Here is a 25,397-nt window from a genome sequence, read left to right on the forward strand (position 1 = left end):
CGACTAAGTGGTATGTTATGGGCTGTCAGCAGAGAGATGGCGTGGAATGACATTAGTAGACGAATAAGTTTGAGTGGCGTCTTTAAAAGTAGGAAAGATCACAATATGAAGATAAAGTTGGAATTCAGGAGGACAAATTGGGGCAAATATTCATTTATAGGAAGGGGAGTTAGGGATTGGAATAACTTACCAAGGGAGATGTTCAATAACTTTCAAATTTCTTTGAAATCATTGAAGAAAAGGCTAGGCAAACAACAGATAGGGAATCTGCCACCTGGGCGACTGCTCTAAATGCAGATCAGTATTGATTGATTGATGTTTTAACATTTTCACTATTTTTACTTTCCTGATATTTACTGTTATGTGGTTTATTACTAGTGGATCTGCTATGATTATCTCAGTATTTTTTAATGATATCTGGAGTCTTACTTTTGTGCTAGATGTTGTAGACTTGTTATTTGATTTCTGACTTCTTGAATGTTATTAGCTAGTAACGCTAAGTAATCTGCGAATCTCAAGCAATTTACGTTTATTTGATCTTTCTTGGATCCAGTTTTTATGTTCTTAGGAATTTCTTTGTACCATTCCCTCATCATGTACGAAGGTGGATCAAATATAAATGGGAATTTGAATACACTGCTGCTTTGCCAGGATGTTGGTGGGGGTGTACGGAGAAGGGGTTTGTGCGCACGAACGACAGTGAAGAGCTGGGCTGCTTCAGTACGCCAGAGTGAGCAAGAGGTGCACACATCTGTTGCACAATGCATCATTATCAAATTTCTCGTAAAAGAGGGCACCAATCCTTCCAAAAGTTTGAGATAGCTCCACACAGTTTTGGGAAGAAACACTTTCGCAGAGTCTAGTGTATGAGTGGGCTAAAAAATTTATGGCAGGAAGAGAAGCTGTGGAAAATGAACCTCATGAAAGGAGATCACGGACAAACATCACCGCAGACAACATAGTTGCCACTCGTGACATTATTGGTGAAGATCAGCGAATAAAAATTTCGCAAATTGTTTTAGCCGCAGGAATAAGTTACAGAAGTGTTCAAACCATCATCCAAGATGAACTCCATTTCAGAAAACTGTCTGTCAGGTGCGTTCGTCTCCTCAACCAGGAACAAAAAACTTTATGCCAGGAAGTTTGTCAGAGACTCCTGCATCGCTATGAGGAGGAAGGAGAGGATTCCTTGCATCATAACTTGGGTCATAGCAAGCAAGCAAGCAAGCAAGCAAGCAAGCAAGCAAGCAAGCATGGGGTGGCAGCGAAGAGACAAAGCAGGTCCGGTCAAGACCAAAACACTCCCATCTGCTGGAAAGGTACTTGCAATCATTTTCTGGGACTCTGTGGGCGTTTTGCTGGTGGACTTTTTTCACGAACAAAGACAATTAATGCAAGCTATTAGTCTCGTTTTGGATGAAGCAAAAGCTGCGTATCGTAACAAGCAACTGATCCGAAACATCATTCTTGTCCAGGACAATGCAAGGCCGCATACTGCCGCTTTAATGCTGGAAGAGCTGGAGGAAATTCACTGGACACCTCTGGAACACCCTCTGTACACTCCAGATTTATCGCCCTGCAACTACCATTTGTGTTGACCACTTAAACAAGACATAGGACAGCGGTTCAATGATGATGTAAGTGTAGAAGAGTTTGTGCGCAACTGGCTCTGCATATGTCCTTCTTTCTATCAGGAAGGCATAAAAAAAAATAACCAATCCGATGGAGGAAATGTGTATCGAAGGCAGGGGACACTATGTAGAAAAGTGATCTCTTTATGTGTATTTTTTTAGTTAATGCAATAAATTTTAAAAAATAATTCCAGTTTATATTTGATCTGCCCTCGTATTCTAGAACCTAATTGAAAAGTAATAGCAATAAACCATTTCCCTTGTGTTAACCCTATTTTAATTGTAAACAGCTCGGATATTTTTCTCTATATTTTATTTTAGATCCAGCGTATTTTAGGGTTAATTTTATCTTTTTTTATTAATTTGGGACGAAGACCGAAATTCCCGGCATCTTCATCATTGAAGATCTGTGGATACAATCATAAGCTTTTTTGAAGTCTACTAAGGTTACAGCTTTTTTTGTCTTGTTTTGTAGACATCCATTACTAATTTTAAGGTGAATATCTGTTACGGGCAGCTTCTTAAGGGCCTAAATCCTCCTTGGTATTCTCCTAGTTCTAATTCAAGTTGATACAACTGTATAAAATTCTTGACATAACTTTATATGTGTGATCCAAAAGAGAAATTCCTCTATTATTATTATTATTTTTATTATTATTATTATTATTATTTGCCACAAAGCGTACAGATTATATGGATGGTCTAGCGAAAAAGGTCAAGCCCCATGTACATTAGTTGCTTCACAGACCTACTAATCTAATACATACAATAATTACATTATTTACATATTTACACTCGTACAGTAATTCATTCACTCGACGACATTTTCTCTCCCTTTCACTCCCGTCCATGCACACACAGAGATTTACATCTTTTTACATGGTTTGTAAACTGCGTTAGAGGCAAGGCTTTTATTTCAGGTGGTAGTTCATTCCAGATACGTGCGGAGCAGCTGTGGTAACCGGATTGGGAGGAGGTGGTGCGGGCAAATGGAGGGACAAGATTAACGCCTCTGCGGACAGAGCGAAAAGATAGGGAAAAATGTCAAAAACATATCAGATGTAAAGCTTTTCAGGCATTTGCTCTATTCACCAGCGTTTCGTTTTAGGTCTGACACTAGACTGAAACGCCTGAAAAGCCTTACATCTGATATGTTTTTGACATGCTCTATTGGTAAAAAATATCTAATTCCCTCCATGGGAATTTAGAATTTTCCATTAGGATAGGGAAAGGCGGCAAAACGAGTCAAGGTTAATGGAGCCGGCGAGGGATTTTCGGAGGAAGATCAAGTTGGCTCTTTTGATAATGGTTTCTACTGTGGGGAGGTTAGCCGAATGAAGGTAAGTTATTAGCCTTTCCGCCCGATTCTGTATTTTCTGAAGTTTGTTTAGAATTGTGACTGTGGTGGGACTGTAGGCAGGAAAACCAGAAGTTAGTATGGGTCTTACCATACTGAGGTAGGCTGTTTGTAGGGCCCTTGATTCAAAGCCTTTTAGGTTCCTGCTACGAAATCCTATGACTATTATCGCTTTTCGCCTTGTTTCCTCCATCTGCAGCTTCCATTTCAAATCCTTAGAATTCTTATATTTGCACACTGCGGTATTACATTTTTATTTAGTTCATATGTGTTCTCTCGGCAGTTTCTTGATCTACTTATCCTAATATATTTACATTTATGTTTAGCCCATTCATGGAACACCATGCAGATAAATTTTGTAGGTACGATTGTAGTTTTCGGCTCTCTTCTATGTTCTTTATACTTTTATACAGAACAGTGTCATCTGCATATTGTGCAATGTGTGCGGTTACACATCTGGAAGATAGAGCACAAACACGACGTAAAGCAGGGGACCGATCACAGAACCTTCAGCTACTCCTGATGTCACTTTGATAGGTTGTGACAGCCCCCCCCCCGTATACCACACACTGAGTTCGACCCTCCAGGAAGGATCTGGATTTGATTTTTTTCTTTTTTTGTGTATGTTTGTGTGTGTGTTTGTGTGTAATGGATGTATTATAGCTGCAGTCCAATGTTCTGATAGTTCTTCTTTATTCCAGATTTTCGCTATGCATTACTGTAACTCCCAACATATATGTATAAAAGAGTTTTGCCTGTACATTGCTCAGAATTAAGAAAGAATGGTATTCCTCCATTGGCCATGTCCACAGTAAGAAGAAAATGCAATTTACCATCATGTCTGTCTGTGCATCACGAGAAACCAGCTAAACAGCATGTAATGAAAATCAATGTTTAAAGTTGGGGAATAAAGTACCACCATCTCGGCTATGAATAAATTTATTTACACTGGTTAAAATGGTAGCTTAGGGGAACACCTAAAATTTAATTTTCAAATATCTTTGTTATTAGTGGTCATTAATAAATGTTAAACAATTAATTTATTGAAACCACTATTCAATACTAGTTAAGTCTTTATGACTATAACAATGTCATTACATTAAGTTTGAGTATGGTACATGTTTCACCTGGCATTGCAGGCATCAGCCAAGAATTCTATCTCCAAGTCAGAGCTCTGAGTGGATGCTATATGAGGATTAATCATAGTACATATTATTTACATAACAATTGCACTTGTAATTAGTGGTCATATAGATAAATACAAGAGTTATAGAAAATACAATTTGTGATCATTTGTGTCTAATACAGTTTTACCGCATCGACTATGATGACAGAGATATTGATGAATTCGATTTCTGCTGCTTAGTCCATATCAACACACCAAAAATGGCCGAACAAAATAGCATGAAAACAGATATAGAATAGGGCACTGGTCTAGGCTATAAATAATTTTATTCAAGCTGGGTGAAATGAAAATTAAGGGGAAGGCCTAAAATTTAATTTTCAAATACCTAAATACCACATAACAAAAGTTACAGATAATACAATTTCAAATTATTTATGTCTAATATTGTTTTTACCATACCACAATAACACAGATCTTCATAATTTAGACTTTTGTTGTTAAATTCATGTCAACGCTGAGCCTTGTTGACATGGAAATATTGTTCAATTGTGTTAACTGGCAATGGTAGCGATTTTTGTCATGATGGCCTTAAGGTGAAAACAGCGTGGTCATCAGCCCATATCAGCAGCAAGGAAAATAGTAAAGATGACTATCAAAATGAGAAAAAATTGTGAAGGAACATCATAAAAGGAGGAAGTCTATCAAAGAGTCAGAAGAAAACTAAATATGAAGGCCTACAATAGTGATAGTCCATAAAATTGATCAACAATATTACACTGACTACTGTTGTGATATGCTCTGTCTCCTCTGCTCCTACTCATCTCCAATAGATGGCATTACTGCTGCATGTCCAGTTGAACAGCCTGCTTGAATACTGACGGGAAGTAGCTTGGGAGTTAGATAACTTGATTTTTCAGCATGCCATTTCTCTAGTTCATAGATGTTCTGATAACTACTGGTACATGACACACTGGTTCATCATAGAATTGTTTGATGATTCCTGCTGGGAGACGCTGATAGGAATGGCCAGGGTGCGCACCAAATGGAAAACGTCAGAGCAGTGTTCACCGCTGTCTGTGGCGGGATCATTCCAGCTCTGGAACTTGCCACTGTTAGAACGCCAGAATAGTACTTTCCATGAAAAGGGAGAAACCGCGCTGTTTCTCATTTGATCGAGCTATTCATAACATTGCTTTTAAATATGACATTCCAGTAGGTTAATACTGTACTCTGAAAAGAATACTAATGTGATTGTAATGATCAATGTCGAATTCAGTTATTTATTTGTCTATGACTATTAGAGTATCACAGGAAAAACTGATGCGTTCCTCAAACCAGCCCTGCACCTCCCCTTCCCCCTCCGCTCCTTCCATCCTAGCAACAACAGACTCGATCACGCGAACGAGACCGTTACTTTGAGAAAGCCAGGCCACTAGAGAGGACAACCACCTACTGCACACCGTAAGTTTAAGCTTTCTTCACAACCATTCCACACTTTTTACTTATCAACCCATGTTTCTCATACAACCTCATTTTTCTCCATTACAGATTAGAACTTCATTGACGGTTTCCACTAGATTACTACAATTTACTATGCATCTGTCTTCTACCTAACACAGCTTCTCATATTTTTATATACGGCCCTTCCGACTCCTCTATAATAAGGCAAAACACCAGCCAACATTATGAAACAATAATGAAGAAAGGGACCGCTAGATTGAGAAGATATTGAGAATGCTGCTATTTCTAAAGCCTTAAATTTCATGGTGTTTTTTCTCCTTGTCACAGGCTTTTCGCCTGCAGGTTAATTCAGGCTTGGTTTCTCTCAAAAATGTTTGCTCCCGCTCTCCTCCTGACCAATTTGATGTGATGGGTTTCCACTAGGATGATTTTGACAGCAATTTCAAACTGTTTTGTCATTTTTAAACCAATAATTTGTAAACTATGAGGTCCACAACCTCACCATGCGCTACTATTATTTGTTTCCATCTGCATCATTTGTTTTCTCATTCCCTTGTTTCTTAGGTTAACGCAGTTTTTAGTATCAATTATTATTTCAAATTAACACCTGTTTCACTGAATTTTGTCGCAGTAAGCTTTTTGCTCTGCATATTGATGTAAATATTGTATATTTGTGCTAATTTTGTTTTCCGTCTAAGCTCCCTTTTGTTTTTTTGTTTACTCTTTCATTATGTTTTTTTAGCATTTTTTCAGCTTATATTATGTAAATTATTCCAACCCCCCTAATTTTTTTCACTGAAGATGGCTCAAGCGAGCCGAAACATGTCTGAATTTGTTTGCTCCGTCTAATGACGGAATATATGATGTATTGAATAGGAGGATACCCTCATTTTTCGCCATTGTAAAGTGATTTAAATGAAACTTGGTATTCTGTTTAGAACTTAGCTATAAGTTGTTCAAAGAATTTCAGCAGGAGGAGGTGCTAGAGTATAAATCTCTCTCATACAGTTCGTTTTACATGAAAATAGCACATGGGGATACAGCCAAAAATAAGGGAAATATCAGAGGCAGTCGTGCTGAACTGAAGTCCAAGAGCAAGAATCTAACTCTAGACTGTAAAGAGAGTTGCTATGGAGATCATTCCAGCAACATTTTAGAGGCTTTGTAAAACTGTTAGTAGTTTTTGAATATTAACCCGATGCATGGCTTTCTTTTATATAGGAAGGAAGAGATCAAATCAAGATCAGCAATAATGCAAAAGAATATGAAAATTCAAAGGGCCAAAGAGGGCAAGAAAGTGAGTAAGTTACAAAAAACCGCTGACAGGTAGAGGCATGCCCTCTGATGTGTTTTGAGATCTGGAGGAACAATGAGGAGTGGTTGTCCCATCAATGACAGGTACCAAAGCTAGTTTAGTATATATATGTAAAGTGTAGCAATTGTACACAGATTATGAGCAAATGTTGTTTAAATTTTTAGTGACCTTCATTTGAACATTTTAAATAAGTACGACAATTTTGGATGTCAGAGATAAACTATTGTAAGCGACATTTCACTTACTTCACAGGAAAGCAGAAAGCAGCTCCTGATTTGCATATTTTGCTACCTTTAAAACAGGTTGAATTGACAATTCTGACCATGGTAAACTATCATAAGGGCCAATACGATAAGGAGTGCGGTGGACAGTATAAGGTTGAACTCTTGTATGATCAATTACTATTGCTTATCACTGGGTTCTCCTTGCACATACAATTGTAGTATCACATAGCTTATCTTCATTCCTGTGAAACATACAATAGTGTAACCATAACAAGACTCGAACAAAACAAGTCACATACCTCAAAATTATCATTTTTACATTTATGATAAATCTATTTTTTTAATACTTGTTTAACATCGCACTAACAAATCAAAGTTTTTTTTATGCAAAGGACAGATAAGAAAGGGCTAGGATTGGGAAGGTAGTTGTCGTGTACTTAAGATACAGCCCCAGCATTTACCTGGTGTGAAGATGGGAAACCATGGAAAACCATCGTCAGGGCTGCCGACCGTGGGATTTGAATCCAATATCTTCCGAATGCAAGTTCAGAGCTGCGTGACCCTAACTACATGGCCAACTTGCTCAGTTAGTTTACCTCTGACATCCAGAATTAACTCAATATAACTATTCTTACTCTAACCTGTTGCTGTGGAATGATGGAAGGCGCAGGTGAATGGTGTGACTCCTTGGTTGTACGATCCCCTGATCCGACAGGGTAGCCCATCACCACATTCGGAGGAGTATTCACAGGCGGACGAACAGTTAATGTATTACTTCCACCTAAGAGGAGAAGAAATCTGTCTAAAATTTGAGTTTCACATTTACAAGCCCAGGATGCAAACAACAAAACACACAATAATATTACCACGAGATATTGTTGGCTGTGTCATCATCATGTTGGGCGCCAGACCAGTGGTTGAGTTTCGAACACTAGGAGCCATCATCAGAGGAGGAGGATGATGAATATTTGGCGGCCTAGATGGAGGTGGCTGCTACAAAAAGATAACACGCACATGAATTTGAAAATATGGAACAGTAAAGCAACTATGGTTTTCATTTTTAATGAACAAACATGACAGATTTGGCGGGAGCCTGGAACAACTGAGGTGCACTGCCAACAACAGCATCAGCTGATTTACGTTTTGAACGACGGTGCCATAACCCATAGATGCGATCTACGAGGTACTGTAACATTGCTTCAATATTCAACTATACAGAAGACTATATTGCAACTTATTTTATCAAAATGGAATTATTTTGTTTCATTACAATTCAATAAACACCAGGCTCTAGCAAATTATCTACAAGCAATACCAAGTCTAATGAATACACTCACCGTAGGTACAGGCACAAATGCAGAAGATTCCAACACTGTTGAATATAGGACGATGGTGATAATGATAACATACATTGGCTTTAGGAAATGGCACTTCATAGTTCAAGTCCACTTCAAAACTGAATTGATAACCAGATATCTTAACCGGTAATTATTCAGATTGTTTATCTGTCCTATGTCCAACACTATGACCTGTCACAAGTGAGTTTTAAATAAGACTATTATTTCCACTGCAGAGAGTGTGTGGCATTACAATTAATAAATAAACTTGAAATCTGTCGGTGTACGTCTTCGTATTCCTGTATAATATATTTGGACTTGTGGTATGTATTGTTGGGCCACTGGCACGGCACATTTGACACTCCTAGGTTGGTAACATAGTGCATTCCACTGCCTGATAAGTGTACGTTAACGCTATCTATCCACGCACTGTGGAACTTGTGGTGAGTATGAACGCTGTTGGACAGATAGCGCCTAACTTTCTGCACTCACACCTGTGCTCCGTGTGCTCGGCTTTCTGAAAACGACTGTCTGCTTGGTTGTCTGCATTTTGAACCGACTGGAGTTAGATGCTTTGTAACGTCTACGCTATATTGCAAGAAGATTTCTTTGCTATGGGAATAGGATAAAGTGTAGTGGTACATCCCGTTTCAGGGATTAATTATACATATAAAAATTTAGTTATATTTAATTTGTTGTAAAAGATGTAGTGTTTAAGGTAGTATTAATTTGGTCGTGTGACATAGTACTTGCTCGGTGCACCGTTCATTTTTGGATTAGTAGGTAATTGTGTTCGTCATTCATCTAAGTAGTACTTCTTATTTATTTGTGGATATGTTTTGCAAAATTTTGTAGGCGCCTCGTAGTTGCAAGTACTTATTTTTGCAAGGCGTAATTATGTCTGTTCATTTTTGTCACGTGCACTCGAATTTTGGAGTCGTAGTACGTGCATTGTGATGTCCATTAAACCTTTAGTGCGTTTGGGTCTTTTCCATTTTATTTTGCATATTATTTATTTTATTTCTGCTAAATTTTATGTGTGTTTCTAGTTATGTTCCCTTCATGCTAGTGTTTTCATTTGAATTATTGCTGCCCGTGCTTGTAAATTCTGCCGGTGTGCGACATATTTTGGGTGACATCTTGTTCTATTTATTTTCATTATGTTATTACAGGTTCGTTTCTCCTCTGTAAGAGAACATGTTGAATTGTGCACCGAGCAATCTCCGTGGACACTAATTTTCCCTAATAATAATAATAATTATTATTATTATAGTGTAAGTTAAGGTAGATAAGTATATTTTGGGCTATTTGGTGACACCAATTTTCTTATTATTCATTTTACGAATAGTGTTTCTGCAGTATGTAAGGACATTGTTAATGGAAGGCTCAATACATTCATCATTCTTGCTTTGCTGTGTCGCCTTATCTTCTCGATCCGTATCTGCTGTCATTGTTGGTTATCTGTTCTTATCTTTGTCTGGTCGTTACGTAACCGTTGTATTATTGTTATTATTATTTTATCACCTGGAGAGTCTGCTTCTGAATGCCGTTGTGTTAGGACCTATTGTTATTGCTCTCTTACATGTGTGTATTTGAGGATGTGATTACTAACTTTGGTATTACCTGGCCGGTTCTCTCTTGAAGTGTACGACATATGAACGATGACTTCTCGTTTACTTCGGTTTGTGGTTTTATGTTGGTGATGCCAAATTTGACTACGTTATTCGGTTCTATTTCTGGGATATGCTATGTGACTGATATTTTTCGTCAGGGATGTCTTTGTGATTGATTCGGGCAACGCATTTTGCATTTAGCATTTTCTACTATGCGTTTGGTGTTGTGAACCTTCCACTAATAATGGTCCTTAGAAAATTAATTTATTTTAAATGTAGATATCAGCTAAAATGATATATTTAGGTTTATTTAAGGAGCTCCTTTATCAGTTAGGTCGCTTGGGTTAGTATTTCATTCCAGAAAATTTTAATGTTTTCGTAGATTTGGTACTATTTACTTAAATTAGTTATTTATTTACTTATTTATTCATATTAAGAGATAGTATATTTGTTGTTAAAAACTTCACCTTAGTATTTATAAAATATATTTTTCTTATTTACAAAGCAAAAATTTACCAAAATTATATATATATAAAAGGAATTGTAGGTATGACTTAGCCCTATGTATTTATTTTCATTCACTTGAAACTTAGATATTTTTTTAACTAGGCAAATTTAATTCTTTTCATCCAGTTATTTGGTGCTAAAGATTGTAATAGTTTGTAGTAATGTTTGAATTAATTATAGTATTGTTTTTCGAAAAGGGTGTACAAAGTTTTCTTGTAGATGCTTGTTCTGGTTCCCCTTGTTGATCCCGCCCTTTGTTCCTTGGGAAATGGGTCCCTTGTGCTAAATGTTCACTCTTCCACATTCATTTTAATTTTATTTTTGTGTTTTGGTTGCATTTTGATTTTGTTACTTCCTTGTTGTGATACGCTTACCTCATGGTGTCACTAGCCGGACACCATTTTGATATCACTTGTGGAGGGGACGTGTCAAGTGAAAGAACGTCAACAGCCTTTCACACAACACATTTTAACACAGTGCTTTCAATTGTTCATCATCATCATCATCATCATAGCTTTATGAATTATGCACATTAATTATTAGTTCGTCCACAGTACAGTCAAGAATTTGCTCGTGTTGTACAGCTGCTTTAATATCTTTCTGGAAGTCTTTCACAGCATTTGCCCAGACTTAGGGTTGAATTTCATTTCAAGTTTCCATAATAAGATTTTCTACGTGTCATTGTAAATGTCTTGTTACTTCTCGCAACACAGACTTCCACTTGACTCCATATTAATTCAATTGGATTAAAGTGGCAAAGATACAGGGGAAGACTAACTACTTCAGGGCTGTGTATTTTTGCCTATTCATCGACATAGTACTGAGCAGTACTAGGTTTATGTTAATCTACAAGGTTGAGCAGAACGCCTCTTGTCATGCTGTGATCCACTGAATCCCATGATGAAGGAGCCATTCGATCATTTCACCCTTCTTAGTCGCAATTGTTGGTGCCTTGTCGTCTGCATGGTATGATACGAGGCACTGTCCAAAACGACACTATTTTCCTTTCTTTATATTCGGCAGAAGCTGAGTTTCTAATTTAAAAGAAGGGTTGTAATTCATCTCCTCCTTATAATCACCAGTTTTCTTTGACTTTAAACAGCAGGAGACCATCGTTGACAAAGCCTTGAGCAATGCCAGCATGTTGGACAATGAATCTTCCTCGTTTCTCAATTAGTACTGGCATCTTTCCCTTGGGAGCATTGTCTGTCCGGCCTTTTCAGTGTGCATGGCCGAAGTGGTAGTATCTTCCCTCTCTAACAAAATTATCCTACAATTTATATTCTGGTATAGTGTAGAATTTTATCAAGAAGTAACCATACAAATTGCCAGATAGCTTCTTCCTGAAAGGCATCTCGCTTCGCAACTGGAGTTGATAACCATGATGTACCAATTTCCATAGCATCATCTTTTTTTCTCATGTAATTTTTAAAACAGTATATCTTTTTAGATGGAGCGTGGTGGCAGTACATTCTGCCAATTGACCAAATAGAATTACAAGTGAACTGGTGCGCTGCATGTTTTCATTTTCCTTCACAGAGGACTGTCTAGTAGCATAAAACATTTCCCTCACTTGTCCTCAGATAGTGACACCATGGTTAAAATAGGGTCTCTCGCGAGACATGAATACTCAGCCTTCCTTTCTGTGAAGTCATAATACAAGACAATAAACACTACAGAATAATAAAACCATGGAAGCAAATAAAACTGTACTGATCAACTGGTACAACCGGGCACAATACTGAATATATTATAGCAATGATACGTGGACTGGTAGGCGCAACTTACACAACATGTGGCACTGGTCTGAATTATCTCCTGCTAATATTTGATATTACTAAATGTACACCCATTAAGTATAATGATTTAAATCCAACAACATGGTGAATAATTTAGAACAGAGATAAAATTTTCATGCGATGCGTGCATTCAATCAATCAATCAATCAATCAATCAATCAATCAACACTGATCTGCATTTAGGGCAGTCGCCCAGGTGGCAGATTCCCTACATGTTTTCCTAGCCTTTTCCTAAATGATTTCAAAGAAAATGGAAATTTATTGAACGTCTCCCTTGGTAAGTTATTCCAATCCCTAACTCCCCTTCCCATAAATGTATATTTTCCCCAGTTTGTCCTCTTGAATTCCAACTTTATCTTCATATTGTGATGTTTCCTACTTTTATAAACGCCACTCAAACTTATTCGTCTACTAATGTCATTCCACGCCATCTCTCCGCTGACAGCTCGGAACATACCACTTACATTAAATAACACTTGTATGTTTTAATATTCATCCACCTATTCAATACAATACAATTTTTAAAAATTAGGACATTGTCCTTATTAAAATTGTTGACATAAAATTAGTATATTTCGCCCATCAACAGTGGCCATCATCAGCTATATTTTCAACCTTAGAATAGATCAGGTACCTGATTGGAAATAATCTGTGAATGTTGTTAAAAACTAAGTCGTATAAAATACATTGGAGACAACTATTACAATAAAAAATGTAGTATGCTGTTATTTGACATTATTGGTGACAATACTGGAGTCCAAAACATGCCAATCGTCTGAGGACTATGACATAATAAAAGATATTACAATGAAAATAAAAATCAGAAAACACATTCCATTTAGTTGTCATATGGCGTATTGTTAAAAAAAAATTTGGTTCTTGTAGTTAATAACTGTTGGTTTTCATTATTCGCCTATAGATTTGAAGAGTTGTTTTTTGTGGCCTGGTTCCTTTTTAAGATGATATTTATTGGGAATGTTGATGCGGTAGGCTATATTAAAGTCTCTGTGGGTGTCATTAGACCATCATCTATGATAGATCATGGCAGTGGTGGCAGTACATTCTGGCAATTGACCAAATAAAATTACATTCTGATAGATCATAGATGATGGTCTAATGACGCCCACAGAGACTTTAATATAGCCTACCGCATCAGTATCCAGTATTCGGGAGATAGTAGGTTCGAACCCCACTGTCGGCAGCCATGAAAATGGTTTTCCGTGGTTTCCCATTTTCATACCAGGCAAATGCAGGGGCTGTACCTTAATTAAGGCCATGGCTGCTTCCTTCCTACTCCCAGTCCTTTCCCGTCCCACCGTCGCCATAAGACCTATCTGTGTCGGTGCGACGTAAAGCAACTAGCAAAAAAAAAAAAAAATTCTCTGAGATCTATTTTCTAGAAATATAGCAACCCATTCAGTCACTCTTTTGTCTAGTCCAATTGCACTCATTTTAGCCAGTAGTTTCCCATGATCCACTCTATCAAATGCTTTAGACAGGTCAATCGCGATACAATCCATTTGACCTCCAGAATCCAAGATATCTGCTATATCTTGCTGGAATCCTACAAGTTGAGCTCCAGTGGAATAACCTTTCCTAAAACCGAACTGCCTTCTATCGAACCAGCTATTAGTTTCACAAACATGTCTAATATAACAGAAAGAATGCCTTCCCAAAGCTTACATACAATGCATCTCAAACTTACTGGCCTGTAATTTTCAGCTTTATGTCTATCACCCTTTCCTTTATATACAGGGGCTACTATAGCAACTCTCCATTCATCTGGTATACCTCTTCTGACCAAACAATAATCAAATAAGAACTTCAGATATGGTAGTATATTCCAACCCATTGTCTTTAGTATATCCCCAGAAATCTTATAAGTTCCAGCTGCTTTTCCAGTTTTCAACTTTTGTATCTTACTGTAAATGTCATTGTTGTCATATGTAAATTTTAATACTTCTTTAGTCTTAGTCTCCTCATCTATCTGGACATTATCCTTGTAACCAACAATCTTTACATACTGCTGACTGAATACTTCTGCCTTTTGAAGATCCTCACATACACACTCCCCTTGTTCATTAATTATTCCTGGAATGTCATTCTTGGAACCTATTTCTGCCTTAAAATACCTATACATACCCTTCCGTTTTTTCAATAAAATTTGTATGACTGCCAATTATGCTTGCCATCATGTTATCCTTAGCTGCCTTCTTTGCTAGATTCAATTTTCTAGTAAGTTCCTTCAATTTCTCCTTACTTCCACAGCCATTGCTAACTATTTCTTTCCAGTCTGCACCTCCTTCTTAGTCTCTTTATTTCTCTATTATAATAAGGTGGATCTTTACCATTCCTTACCTCCCTTAAAGGTACAAACCTGTTTTTGCATTCCTCAACAATTTCTTTAAACCCATCCCAGAGTCTGTTTACATTTTTATTTACCGTTTTCCACCGATCATAGTTCCTTTTTAGAAACTGCCTCATGCCTGCTTTATCAGCCATATGGTACTGCCTAATAGTCCTACTTTTAAGACCTTCCTTTCTATCACATTTATTTTTAACTACGACAAAAACAGCTTCATGATCACTAATACCTTCTGTTACTTCTGTTTCTCTATAGAGCCCATCTGGTTTTATCAGCACCACATCCAGGATATGTTTCCCTCTGGTTGGTTCCATCACTTTCTGAATCAGCTGTCCTTCCCTTATTAACTTATTTGCCATTTGTTGGTCATGCTTCCTGTCATTCGCATTACCTTCCCAACTGACACCTGGTAAATTCAGATCTCCTGCTACAATCACATTTCTTTCCTTGTCGTTTCCTACATAGCTGATTATCTTATCAAATAATTCTGAATCCGTGTCAGTTCTACCCTTTCCCGGTCTGTACACTCCAAATATATCAAGTTGCCTATTATCTTTAGAAATGAGCCTTACACCTAGAATTTCATGTGACTCATCTTTAACTTTTTCGTAGCTTACAAATTCTTCTTTCACCAGAATGAATACTCTCCCTCCCACCATTCCTATCCTATCTCTACGATACACACTCCAGTTCCATGAGAAAATTTCTGCATCCATTATATCATTTCTAAGCCATGATTCACTCCTATTACAATATCTGGTAGATATACATCTATTAAATTACTCAATTCTTTTCCTTTCTTTACAATACTTCTACAGTTCAACACTAACAATTTTATGTCATCCCTACTTGATTTCCAGTTCCCTGTTCCCTTATCACCGCTCCCTAGGCCACCCCGTTTTCCTGAATGTACCTCCCTATTACCCTTCCAAACAAATTTCCTAACTTATACGTACCACTGCGGTTTAAGTGAAGGCCATCTGAGCGCAGATCCCTATCTCCTACCCACCCATTAGGATCTAGAAATTTCACTCCCAGTTTCCCACATACCCATTGGCAACTCTGTCACCTAACTGCCAATAAGAATCAGCCCAGCTGCCATTATTATTACTTCCGCCAAATCTACGTTGTTTGTTCTTTTAAAATAAAACTTATAAGAGAAAATAATTCAGTGAATACCTTTAAATGTTGAAGAATCTACATCCTCCAGAACATTCCAATTTACAGCCATAAAAATAATCAATTCCCTTTTGCTGTAGTAGAATAAGTTCCAACTTCTTACAATGTTTAGACAAACCGGTGTTTAGTAAAGAAAAGAACGTATTTATTCTTGCCTATGAATTAACTTAAAATACGTTGGTTAATATTTCCAAAGCTTCTCACAACGTAAGTAAAGGTCAAGAGTGTTAGCACGACCAGGGATAAATAAATAAATAAATCAAAGGAAAAACTTACAATTATCCCAACCAAAAGGCCGTCGCTGATTGAGGAAGCACTGGACTCAAGAGGCCAAGCGAATCAACTAAAAATAAGCTTAACTAATTGACTGAAATAATAATTCCTTGATTCATTTAAGAAAACTTTAATAATACCAAAACATTTATAATTTACCGACCTCAAAATTAATGTTTTTTTAATTGATTTAAAAATACGATAAATACTGAATTCTATTTAGATCAATTAAACGAATAACCCAGTAGAAAGTAAAATCCTTATATCAATAATTGCTGAATGAAAACAGAAGTCCTCTTTAGAATAATAAATGAACGAGGTTCAGTTGAAAATTAAATAATTAAATCCACCATTATAGAATGGAGAATGAAAACCTATCTAATAGACTATCTCGGTTTTCGGAGGTTGCGTGAAAACAGTAAGGATCAACCAAACACACAATATCACAAATCGAAGAAATAATTCACGAACATGCAATAAAATACAGAAGTAGGATTAAATAATCCAAAATTCCCCAGAGACGATAACTAAAATCGAAGGAGTAAGTCAAATACAGCAGAAATGATCCAATGCACGCAACTATTCCCAATACAGATGAACGTCAAGACCACAATAATAAGCCGACACTCAAATGTCAGATTCAACACAGCAACGCCCCCATTGCGTTTGCATTCTATTACACAGCTGTGTTACACAGGACAACCACCATGATTAAAATGAGAACACGATGTACCGAGTAAGTCATTAGATCAGCTTTCATTTAAAGCACAAGTTTTCTTTTAACAGCCCGAAATGGTTTGAAAATATTTTAAATAATAAATATTTGATTATGTTTTAAAACAAGAAAAGAAATAAAACCAGGCTTTTAAGGTTATACAATTAATTCGTACACCATCTTGTCGGAGCTCCTTGAACATAATTATTCCTTTCGTGCACGAAACCTAATATAACTGAATGCAGAAGCAAAAATTAACATATAATTATCTTCTTAAATTAAATTGAAACCTCAAATATTTTCACATTACAAGTTAACGACAATGACCTGTTTTCGACTCTAATTTTTTTTTTTTTTTTTAACCCACAAATAATCCGAACATCACCTTTAGAAATTCTCACATATCGTAGACTTAAGTGGTCAGCATCTTAGCACCATAAAATAACAGGATTAGTTCCTCAGTTAAAACAGTCATGACATCCAATGAAGCTACTTACGAGGTCGGTGTTTACGAAAAATTAAATCGTTTCAAAAAAAAAAAAAAAAAAACCACATCTTCGGCACTTATGCCAGATGGAGAATCCATCAGCCGGGATCAAATATCCACACCATCTTCCCTTCTTGTAAGATAATTTGTATCTTTAAGGCACAACCAGCAGAGATTAGCTCAACGCGTCTTCCAGTTTAAAAGCCAAGAAACAGAACAACTGCTCACGTTGATTGTTAGAGCACGGTTCACGGCCAAGCAAGCTTATCTTCTTGGCGCCCAGATAGCAGCACCAACTACTCACTTCGAATTGTTAGTACTAAATCCACCACTAGATGGCTCACCATCAGCAATTTAATGAAAAGCCCATACAGTTACGATATTCAACACTCGGAGATGCAGACAAATGATGTGAAGGCATGAATGTAATAGAGACAACATAGTACCATGACGAGTAGTTATTCAAACTCCATTACAAGCTCAGGAATAATAGACATACAGTGAAGCCTTGTTAGTGCGTTCCCCATTAAGATGTTTTCTCGTACAGTATGATATAAATTTGAAGCCCCGATTCCCATCGTGCTAGATCTATATAAAAAGCACCTCACTTAAGAGTCACAAATATTTACTATCACTGCTTAGTATGATAATATTTTTCCCAGCCCTGAAAATGTCGTTTGTAAAAAGAACAATATTTCCAAAGTAGATAAAAACCCTTGCCACATGAGGCAGGTCGGGGAAATTTGTGCAACAATGGGAAAAGGCCCTAATTTACGAACTCCAGATAAAGGCCCTAAATATGGACTTCAGAGGAAAATTGCATCTTTGGGGAGTAAGCCTTTAGCCTCAGCAAAGTTCAATTTTGCTTGCTGGTTAACAGTAAGATTGTTGAATAACCCAGTTAGCCTGTTTGTGCTTGTATTTGCGTTTCGGTTAGAAGTTAGACAAGTTAGAAATATATTCTGATGATGAGAGGTACAGTGAAGGGTAGTGAATATTTGCCGTGTGATAGCATACCTACGGATTAGGAACATAATCATGAGAGGTTGACTGGCATGGTGTAAATTATTTTGTCTTGTGATAGGCTAGTTATGGATATGGAAAAAGTCATGAAATTGATTAGAAATGAAGACAAAATTAAAATCCTTCAGGAAGTGGACAGGCATCAGCATCTTAAATGCATTCAGTTGGCGTGAATATTAAAACACATCTTTAACTCAAGTCTGCCTGAACCAATGCCAGGCAGCCAAAGTTATTCTCTCGCACATGGGTGAGTGTAAGCTCCAGATGATTCATGGTTGGAAACTGTGCCCAGAAAACAATGTTTGACAATCCACTGGTCTGAAACATAAGGCTTTAACATTGTATTTATGGAAGCCTTCAGTGGGTACATTCCAGAAAATCGATTCGGTTTTATGAAAGGCAGGAGCACAGTCCAGGCAGTGAAATACCTAATAAATCAGGTAGAAGAAGCCTTAAGACACAAAGGAGGGAAATATCACACAGTCTTTGTTGATTTCAAGAAGGCATTCGACTCAATCGACAGGCGAAAGCTATTACAAGTGATGAAAATCATTTTTCGTCCGTATTGAAAGTTTCATAAACTGTATATAGGATAATATCTTTTGTTTATTTCCACCTATTCAATACATTACAAGAAGTTGGCATTTACTTTAAAACATTATTCAGATGAGACATGTTTCGCCTCTCACTGTGAGGCATCTTCAGTCATTATCAAAAACCTTATCTTTAACCAGATGCCTGGTAAAATAATAAGGTTTTTGATAATGACTGAAGATGCCTCACAGTGAGAGGCGAAACATGTCTCATCTGAATAATGTTTTAAAGTAAATGCCAACTTCTTGTAATGTATTGAATAGGTGGAAATAAACAAAAGATATTATCCTATATACAGGCGAAAGCTAATCGAGAAAATGAAATTGACAATCGGCGACAGAGACCCACTAGTGAGAATAGTTGAAGCATGTCTACAGAGGAACATAATCTGAATAAACAACAACGTAGAAATTTCTGAAGACATAATACAGATGAACGGAGTTATGCAAAGGGATTCCATGAGTCCCACACTTTTCAACATTTATACAGCAGATGTGAACCGCACAGTAGAGGAAGGATCAAAAGCAGAGCTGATCCTATAAGCAGATGACATGCTGATCGGAGCGAAAGAAAAGGAGGAGGTGCAAGGGGCAGTCCGCAGACTAGAGACCTGGGCGGAGGAAAACAGCCTACAGATAAATGAAGAAAAGACACTACAAATGACCTTCAGAAAAGGTGGGAAATCAACGCCCAAAGACAACATAACATTACACCAAGAGCCATTACAAAAGGTACGAAATCACAAATATTTGGGAATAACACTACATACTACGGCGGCGTCCTTTGGTATACATATTCAAGAAAGAACGGCAGCAGCAATCAGAGCCTCATACAGCATCCAAAACATTTCAAACCTATCAATCAGCACGGCGATGAGACTTTTCAAGGCGACAGTAGCGCCAGTGATAACATATGGAATTGAGATAGAGTGGGAAAAGCTGAAGATCGGAGATCTGATGACAATAGAAATAATAAAAGCAATGTTCATGAAGAGGATTACCCAAGTTGGAAAGACAGTGCCATCCCGGATGGTATACGAAATGATGCGGGAGACGTATTTCATAGAAGACATACGATCACAATTCTACCTACAATCACCGGAAGCAAGCAAGGCACTAGTAAACATCAGGGAAAGGAAGAAAAGTGAAATTGACCTCGACTTCTATGCCACACCAGCGATGACGGACGATAGATGGACTAGAGAGTGCAACACACAGCGCCACATGATAACACAACTCTCCATACATGGGTTTCACCACAAGATATGCGTAAACCAGAAGTTCCATGAGCCAGGCGAAGATTGTAAGTGCACTTTGTGTGGACAGAAGTGTAGTAGACATCACATCATAACATGCACGAAAAGAACCAGGACAATTACAGACTACAGCTAAGACTGAAATGTGAAATTTATTTGATGCTCAAACTTGAGTGTACATTTCTCTATTAATTAAAATAATAATTAATTAAATTATATTTATATTAGAAAGAGCGTGACCTTCAATAATATGTTGATACTTTTATGGGCCCCAGTGCAAATGTTTTCATACATTTTGTCTCGTGTTTTTCATACCTCTAAATACCGTGCTGTTATTTTATATGCCCCAGTGGAAAAGGTTTTCAGTTTTGTTTTCTTGTGTTTTTCACACCTTTTAATATTTTTCTCTCATTTTCAAAAAAAGTAGATAACAGCTTCCAGTGCACCCCATACATACACAAAGTAAAATGCACTCATGTCATCAAAAACCGTATCAAGTGTTTCCATATCACTGTTAGATAAATTTAATTCGTGTATTCAATAGTAAGTTTTCTTGTTAAAACACTTTATCTTTCTTTGTCCTCTGCAGAAACATTTTAACAAGGTTTTACTGTAGATCTTTCAGATTCACGCTGTTTGATTAAAATTTATTTTAATATGTTACCATTGATGCTTTCACGGCCCGTACTTATAGACATGATATAGGCTTTTGGGCTTATGCCGTGTCAAGAAAATAAGGTGATATTTATTTATTTATTTATTTACGTTATGTAAATCAAACTTCCACCTTTGCCATCAAATAAATACAAAAATATTCAGCTTCTTACCATTCATGAACAGTTCAATAAAATTGGTCTGGAAATAAAAACTCCAGTAAGTTTCAAGTGGATGAAAGTTGTCTTGCCAATATTGCAATATTGCTATCATACGGCCATTCTGAGCAATTAGTATAGGGTGGGACAGCTCAACATGTTATCAAATCTAGACATAAAAGATACAAGACATCGGTCCACTGTTTTGAGCTATACCCCACTTGACCAAACTGGCAACAGATTATCTACCTCCAACCAATTTGTAGGATGGCAGGTTGAAGCTAAGTGCAAGGTTCTCCGATTTGACTAAATTTTGGAAATGACCCCACCTTTCTACCCATGTAAGTCATATAAAGAGATACAGGAACATGAAAAGAAACACAATAGGATAAACACAAAGACAGGTCATTTTCTGTTTCTAAGTTTGTTCTATGTTCCCAATCTTTACCACCTGTTTTCGTCTTTATCTCAAGGTCCCTTCCCTTTTTCCATGTTTCTTCTTGTCCCACACTTCCAGTGTCAAGATGGAAGATCTATCAAGATGGCCCCTCAACGAGTATTGAAGGCTGCCCATCTGATGAAGCTGGGAAGCAGAAACGTTTTGGTACAGAATTTATGGCTAAATGTCTGTCCAGATACAGATATTTATCATATGAAAATTCTGCCTCAAGTTCAAATCTTGGCTGTCAGGTGGTAAAGATTGGGAACATAGAACAAACTTAGAAACAGAAAATGACCTGTCTTTGTGTTTATCCTATTGTGTTTCTTTTCATGTTGGCAAGACTTCTTAGGGACATGCGACTATGTAGATTATATGTAACTTAAAACCTCTTCAGTCTGCCGAACACACAGACGAAATATAATATTATACAACAATATACCTGTAAAAAACATTAAACAAGGGATAAAAATCCACACTACTAAACAAAGAATGACATGTTTCGTTCTTAAAGAAACATCATCAGATTCTATCAAATCAAACTCAAATATTTAGAAATAATATTTATGTTTATCTCTATTTAATATTAAGGAACTTAAATTCTAGAATTTATCTTAATAATGTCCTGCTTTGTCTCCACTCCACCTGATAGAATCCGATGATCTTTTAAGAACGAAACATGTCATTCTTCATTTAATAGTGTGTATTTTATAATGTTATAATGTTTTTTTTTTACAGACATCTTTTGGTATAATATTTATATTTAACCTGTGTGTTCATCAGACTGAAGAGCTTTTAAGTTACATTTAACTGAGTTGACACTGGAAAATAGGGCTTTATTCTTAACAAAACACGCAGATTATGCTGGAATACAGTAGATTACACATTACACACAATATCTACACAGAGAAGAATATGAAGGAGGATTTTTTTAAAATGCTGCATACAATGGCGGCAATATGTAGACACTTACCCCTCGTAAAAGTGGAGGAATAGCATTTGGCGTGGATTGCTTGGAGTGGTTTGCCCGAACAAGAGGAGGTGGTGGTTGCTGCTGCTGAGGTGGAGGAGGTAGTTTACCCGTGGTCGAAGGCTTAGTAACTACTGGCTGCTGGCTAGGAGGCCCGACAGCTATATTCTCCTTCATCTGCTGGGATTGACGAAGCTTTTTCAATAACACTAACTTCATTTCTTCATTGCGCAGTTCTTCTCGCAGCTTACGCAAGGTGCGCTCTCTTTCTTCTAATTCTGCAGGAGTTAGTTCCTGAGAAGTTATCATACAAAATCGTATTAGTATAGCTTCAGTATTTACAATACACTCACAAAACTAGATTCATCATAACTTATTTGTCTTGAAGTCAGCTAAAATACAATGAAAATATAATTAATTCTATAAACGTAATCACTATAAGTCACATTTTAAAGTAAATAGAAGAGGATAAAAAGTGTTACAATGCACCAGATACACTCGTTACCATTAATGACCAGATAATCCCTGATCCCATACATCACTCTAGCATCGCCACGAGCCTACACAAGGCTGTGAGCGTTTGGTAGAAATGGTTATTAGCTACAGCAGCTGAAATGGAAGTACAAGAGCTTGTGAGGCTGAAAGGGGCATAATTATAGGCACCCACCAATTGGCCATTCTATCCATGAGATTTCTAGAAAACATCAGATACCACATTCAACAGCGAGTGATGTACTGGTGAAATGGAAATGTCAGGGTGTCATAAGCCCTCACTTCAACTAGGAAAGCAAAGACAATTAACAGATAGGAACTGTCAATGCCTTTGATGTGTGGTGAAGTAAAACGGGCAAGCTTTGCTAGACTTGTGATTGGTATCAGGAAGCAATGCAAGTATCCGTACCATTCACCGGGAGGAATTTCACTTGGATTCCATGAGCGAGCTGTGGAACATAAACCCTGAACTCAACGCAAGCTGCTGATTATAGTGGTGCAAAACATGTCGTCTAAAAATGGATGAGCTTAACATGAATCATAAATGATGCTGCACGTTGTGGCAGTATGATGGACATGTATGGACCTGGTGAATGCCAAGTGAGCATTACTTACAAGTGCCTTTTTTCTACTGTGAAATTGGCTGGACGTGGCATTACAGTGTGCGCTTGTTTTTCATGGGTTGATCTTGGTCCATTAGATTTAGTTTCTTAAACCATGAATACCAAAGCCTATTAGGCAATACTGGACAATTCTATAATACACAGGCAACAATCTGGACTTGCACTTTTCATTTTCAACATGACAATGAACCTGTTCATAAAGCAAAGGCCATAATCATGGAATTTGTTGAAATGAGGGCGTATGAAATCAAATGGCCAGTGAAAAAATCTGATCTAAACCCAACTTAGATGAGCTAAAAGTGCCAGCTGACAGCCAGACCAGACTGCCCCAAAATGGCTACACAACTGTTCATCATCTTGCAGCAACAACAGAAGAAAATACCTGCAAACATCTATTGAAACTTAGTGGCAAGTCTTCCTAGTAGGGTAAGGGTTTTGATAGCAGCCAAGGGTAGACCTACATCATACTAATACCACAGCAGTTCCAGTTATGCCAGTACCTATGGGAATGTAGTGTGTAAGTGGAAATGGCCAGTAATTTTGCATCTAGACATCTGCATTCTATCAGTGACAGTGTGAACCATTTCAAGAATAGATACTTGAATGGCAAGACTCCAAGAACTATGTTCAGAATAAGTTGCCAAGCAAGTTATGAGAAAATTGGTGTTAATATATCTCATTAACAAATATCCTGATGCTCATCATCCCATCAAATTATGAAAACAATTTTTTCTCAATAAAATGCTTGTCGTCAGATGGTGCGATCTGCAGTGCAATGTGATGACTAAATCAGTATTTACAATACACTCACAAAACTAGATTCATCACAACTCATTTGTCTTGAAGTCAGCTAAAATACAATGAAATACTTAGAAATAATATTACATTACATAGCAGGTAGCAGGTAGGGACCCTCTTCGGAGGCAGCCCTACTCAGGGAGTGGCGCCCCTGCCTATGTGAGTCCCAGAGCACACTGACCCGGTGTGTAACATCTGGTATGGGTCCCAGCTCAGGGTTACGAGTGAAGACCTCAACAGCATCTACGGCGGAGAAGGCGGAAGGGGCATACCCGTAGCGTCTGTACTCCAGAGGAGTGGCTACAAAAGGCGTCTGTCTCCATGTTAGGGGCGGCCTAATTTTGAACCTGGCAGTAGGTATAAAATGCCTTTGGGTGTGGCGAGCCCATCGTAACAATAGCCTATATGGACAAAGCAGATATGGTGCCTCGGAAAAGGTTAGGGCGTCCCCTGCTAAAAGCGACGCGCAGCTCTTCAGGTACTGGGGGAACTGTGAAAAATGGGCAACCAGCACCAAACTACATCAAAATTGCAACAGTAAATGTACTGACACTGGCGGGAAAGACAGAAGAACTGGTTGAATTCATGATAGAAAAGATATAGCCATACTTGGACTGTGCGAGACCAAGAAGAGGGGTACAGGGGAGATCCCTCTGAGAGAAGGATACAGGCTGTATTACAGCGGAGGACCTGAAGCAAAAAATGGAGTGGCCATCATACTTAGAAGAGAAATACAAGAATATGTGGAATATACAAAGTACGTCAGCAATAGGATGATGATGATGATACTCCAGTTTGAAAATGGCGTGAAAGATCTATTTCAGTTGTATGCCCCACAAACTGGTTGTATAGATGAACATCTAGATGACTTCTTAGAGGAAGTGGAGAGACAGATAGAAGATAAGGAATTACTATTGATGGGAGATCTAAATGCACAAGTTGGAATGGAAAGACAAGGAAAGGAAGATGTTTTAGGGCCCTTTGGATATGGAAATGTAAATC

At 37.5% G+C, this 25,397-nt stretch overlaps 1 protein-coding gene across 2 annotated transcripts in view; it reads right to left on the bottom strand.

The window, feature by feature from the left end:
• The window catches only part of simj (simjang), a 164,023-nt gene that overhangs the window by 74,243 nt on the left and 64,383 nt on the right, over nucleotides 1-25,397 (bottom strand). For both annotated transcript variants that reach the window (XM_067145897.2, XM_067145896.2), the window contains exons 4-6: nucleotides 22,486-22,776; nucleotides 7,981-8,107; nucleotides 7,756-7,895 (exon numbers count right to left, since the gene is read on the bottom strand). In XM_067145897.2, coding sequence (XP_067001998.1) covers nucleotides 7,756-7,895; nucleotides 7,981-8,107; nucleotides 22,486-22,776 — 558 coding nt within the window. The remainder of the gene's footprint in view (nucleotides 1-7,755; nucleotides 7,896-7,980; nucleotides 8,108-22,485; nucleotides 22,777-25,397) is intronic.

The sequence above is a fragment of the Anabrus simplex genome, chromosome 4 (assembly GCF_040414725.1).
Source record: "Anabrus simplex isolate iqAnaSimp1 chromosome 4, ASM4041472v1, whole genome shotgun sequence".
In the NCBI taxonomy this organism is placed as follows: Eukaryota; Metazoa; Arthropoda; class Insecta; order Orthoptera; family Tettigoniidae; genus Anabrus; species Anabrus simplex.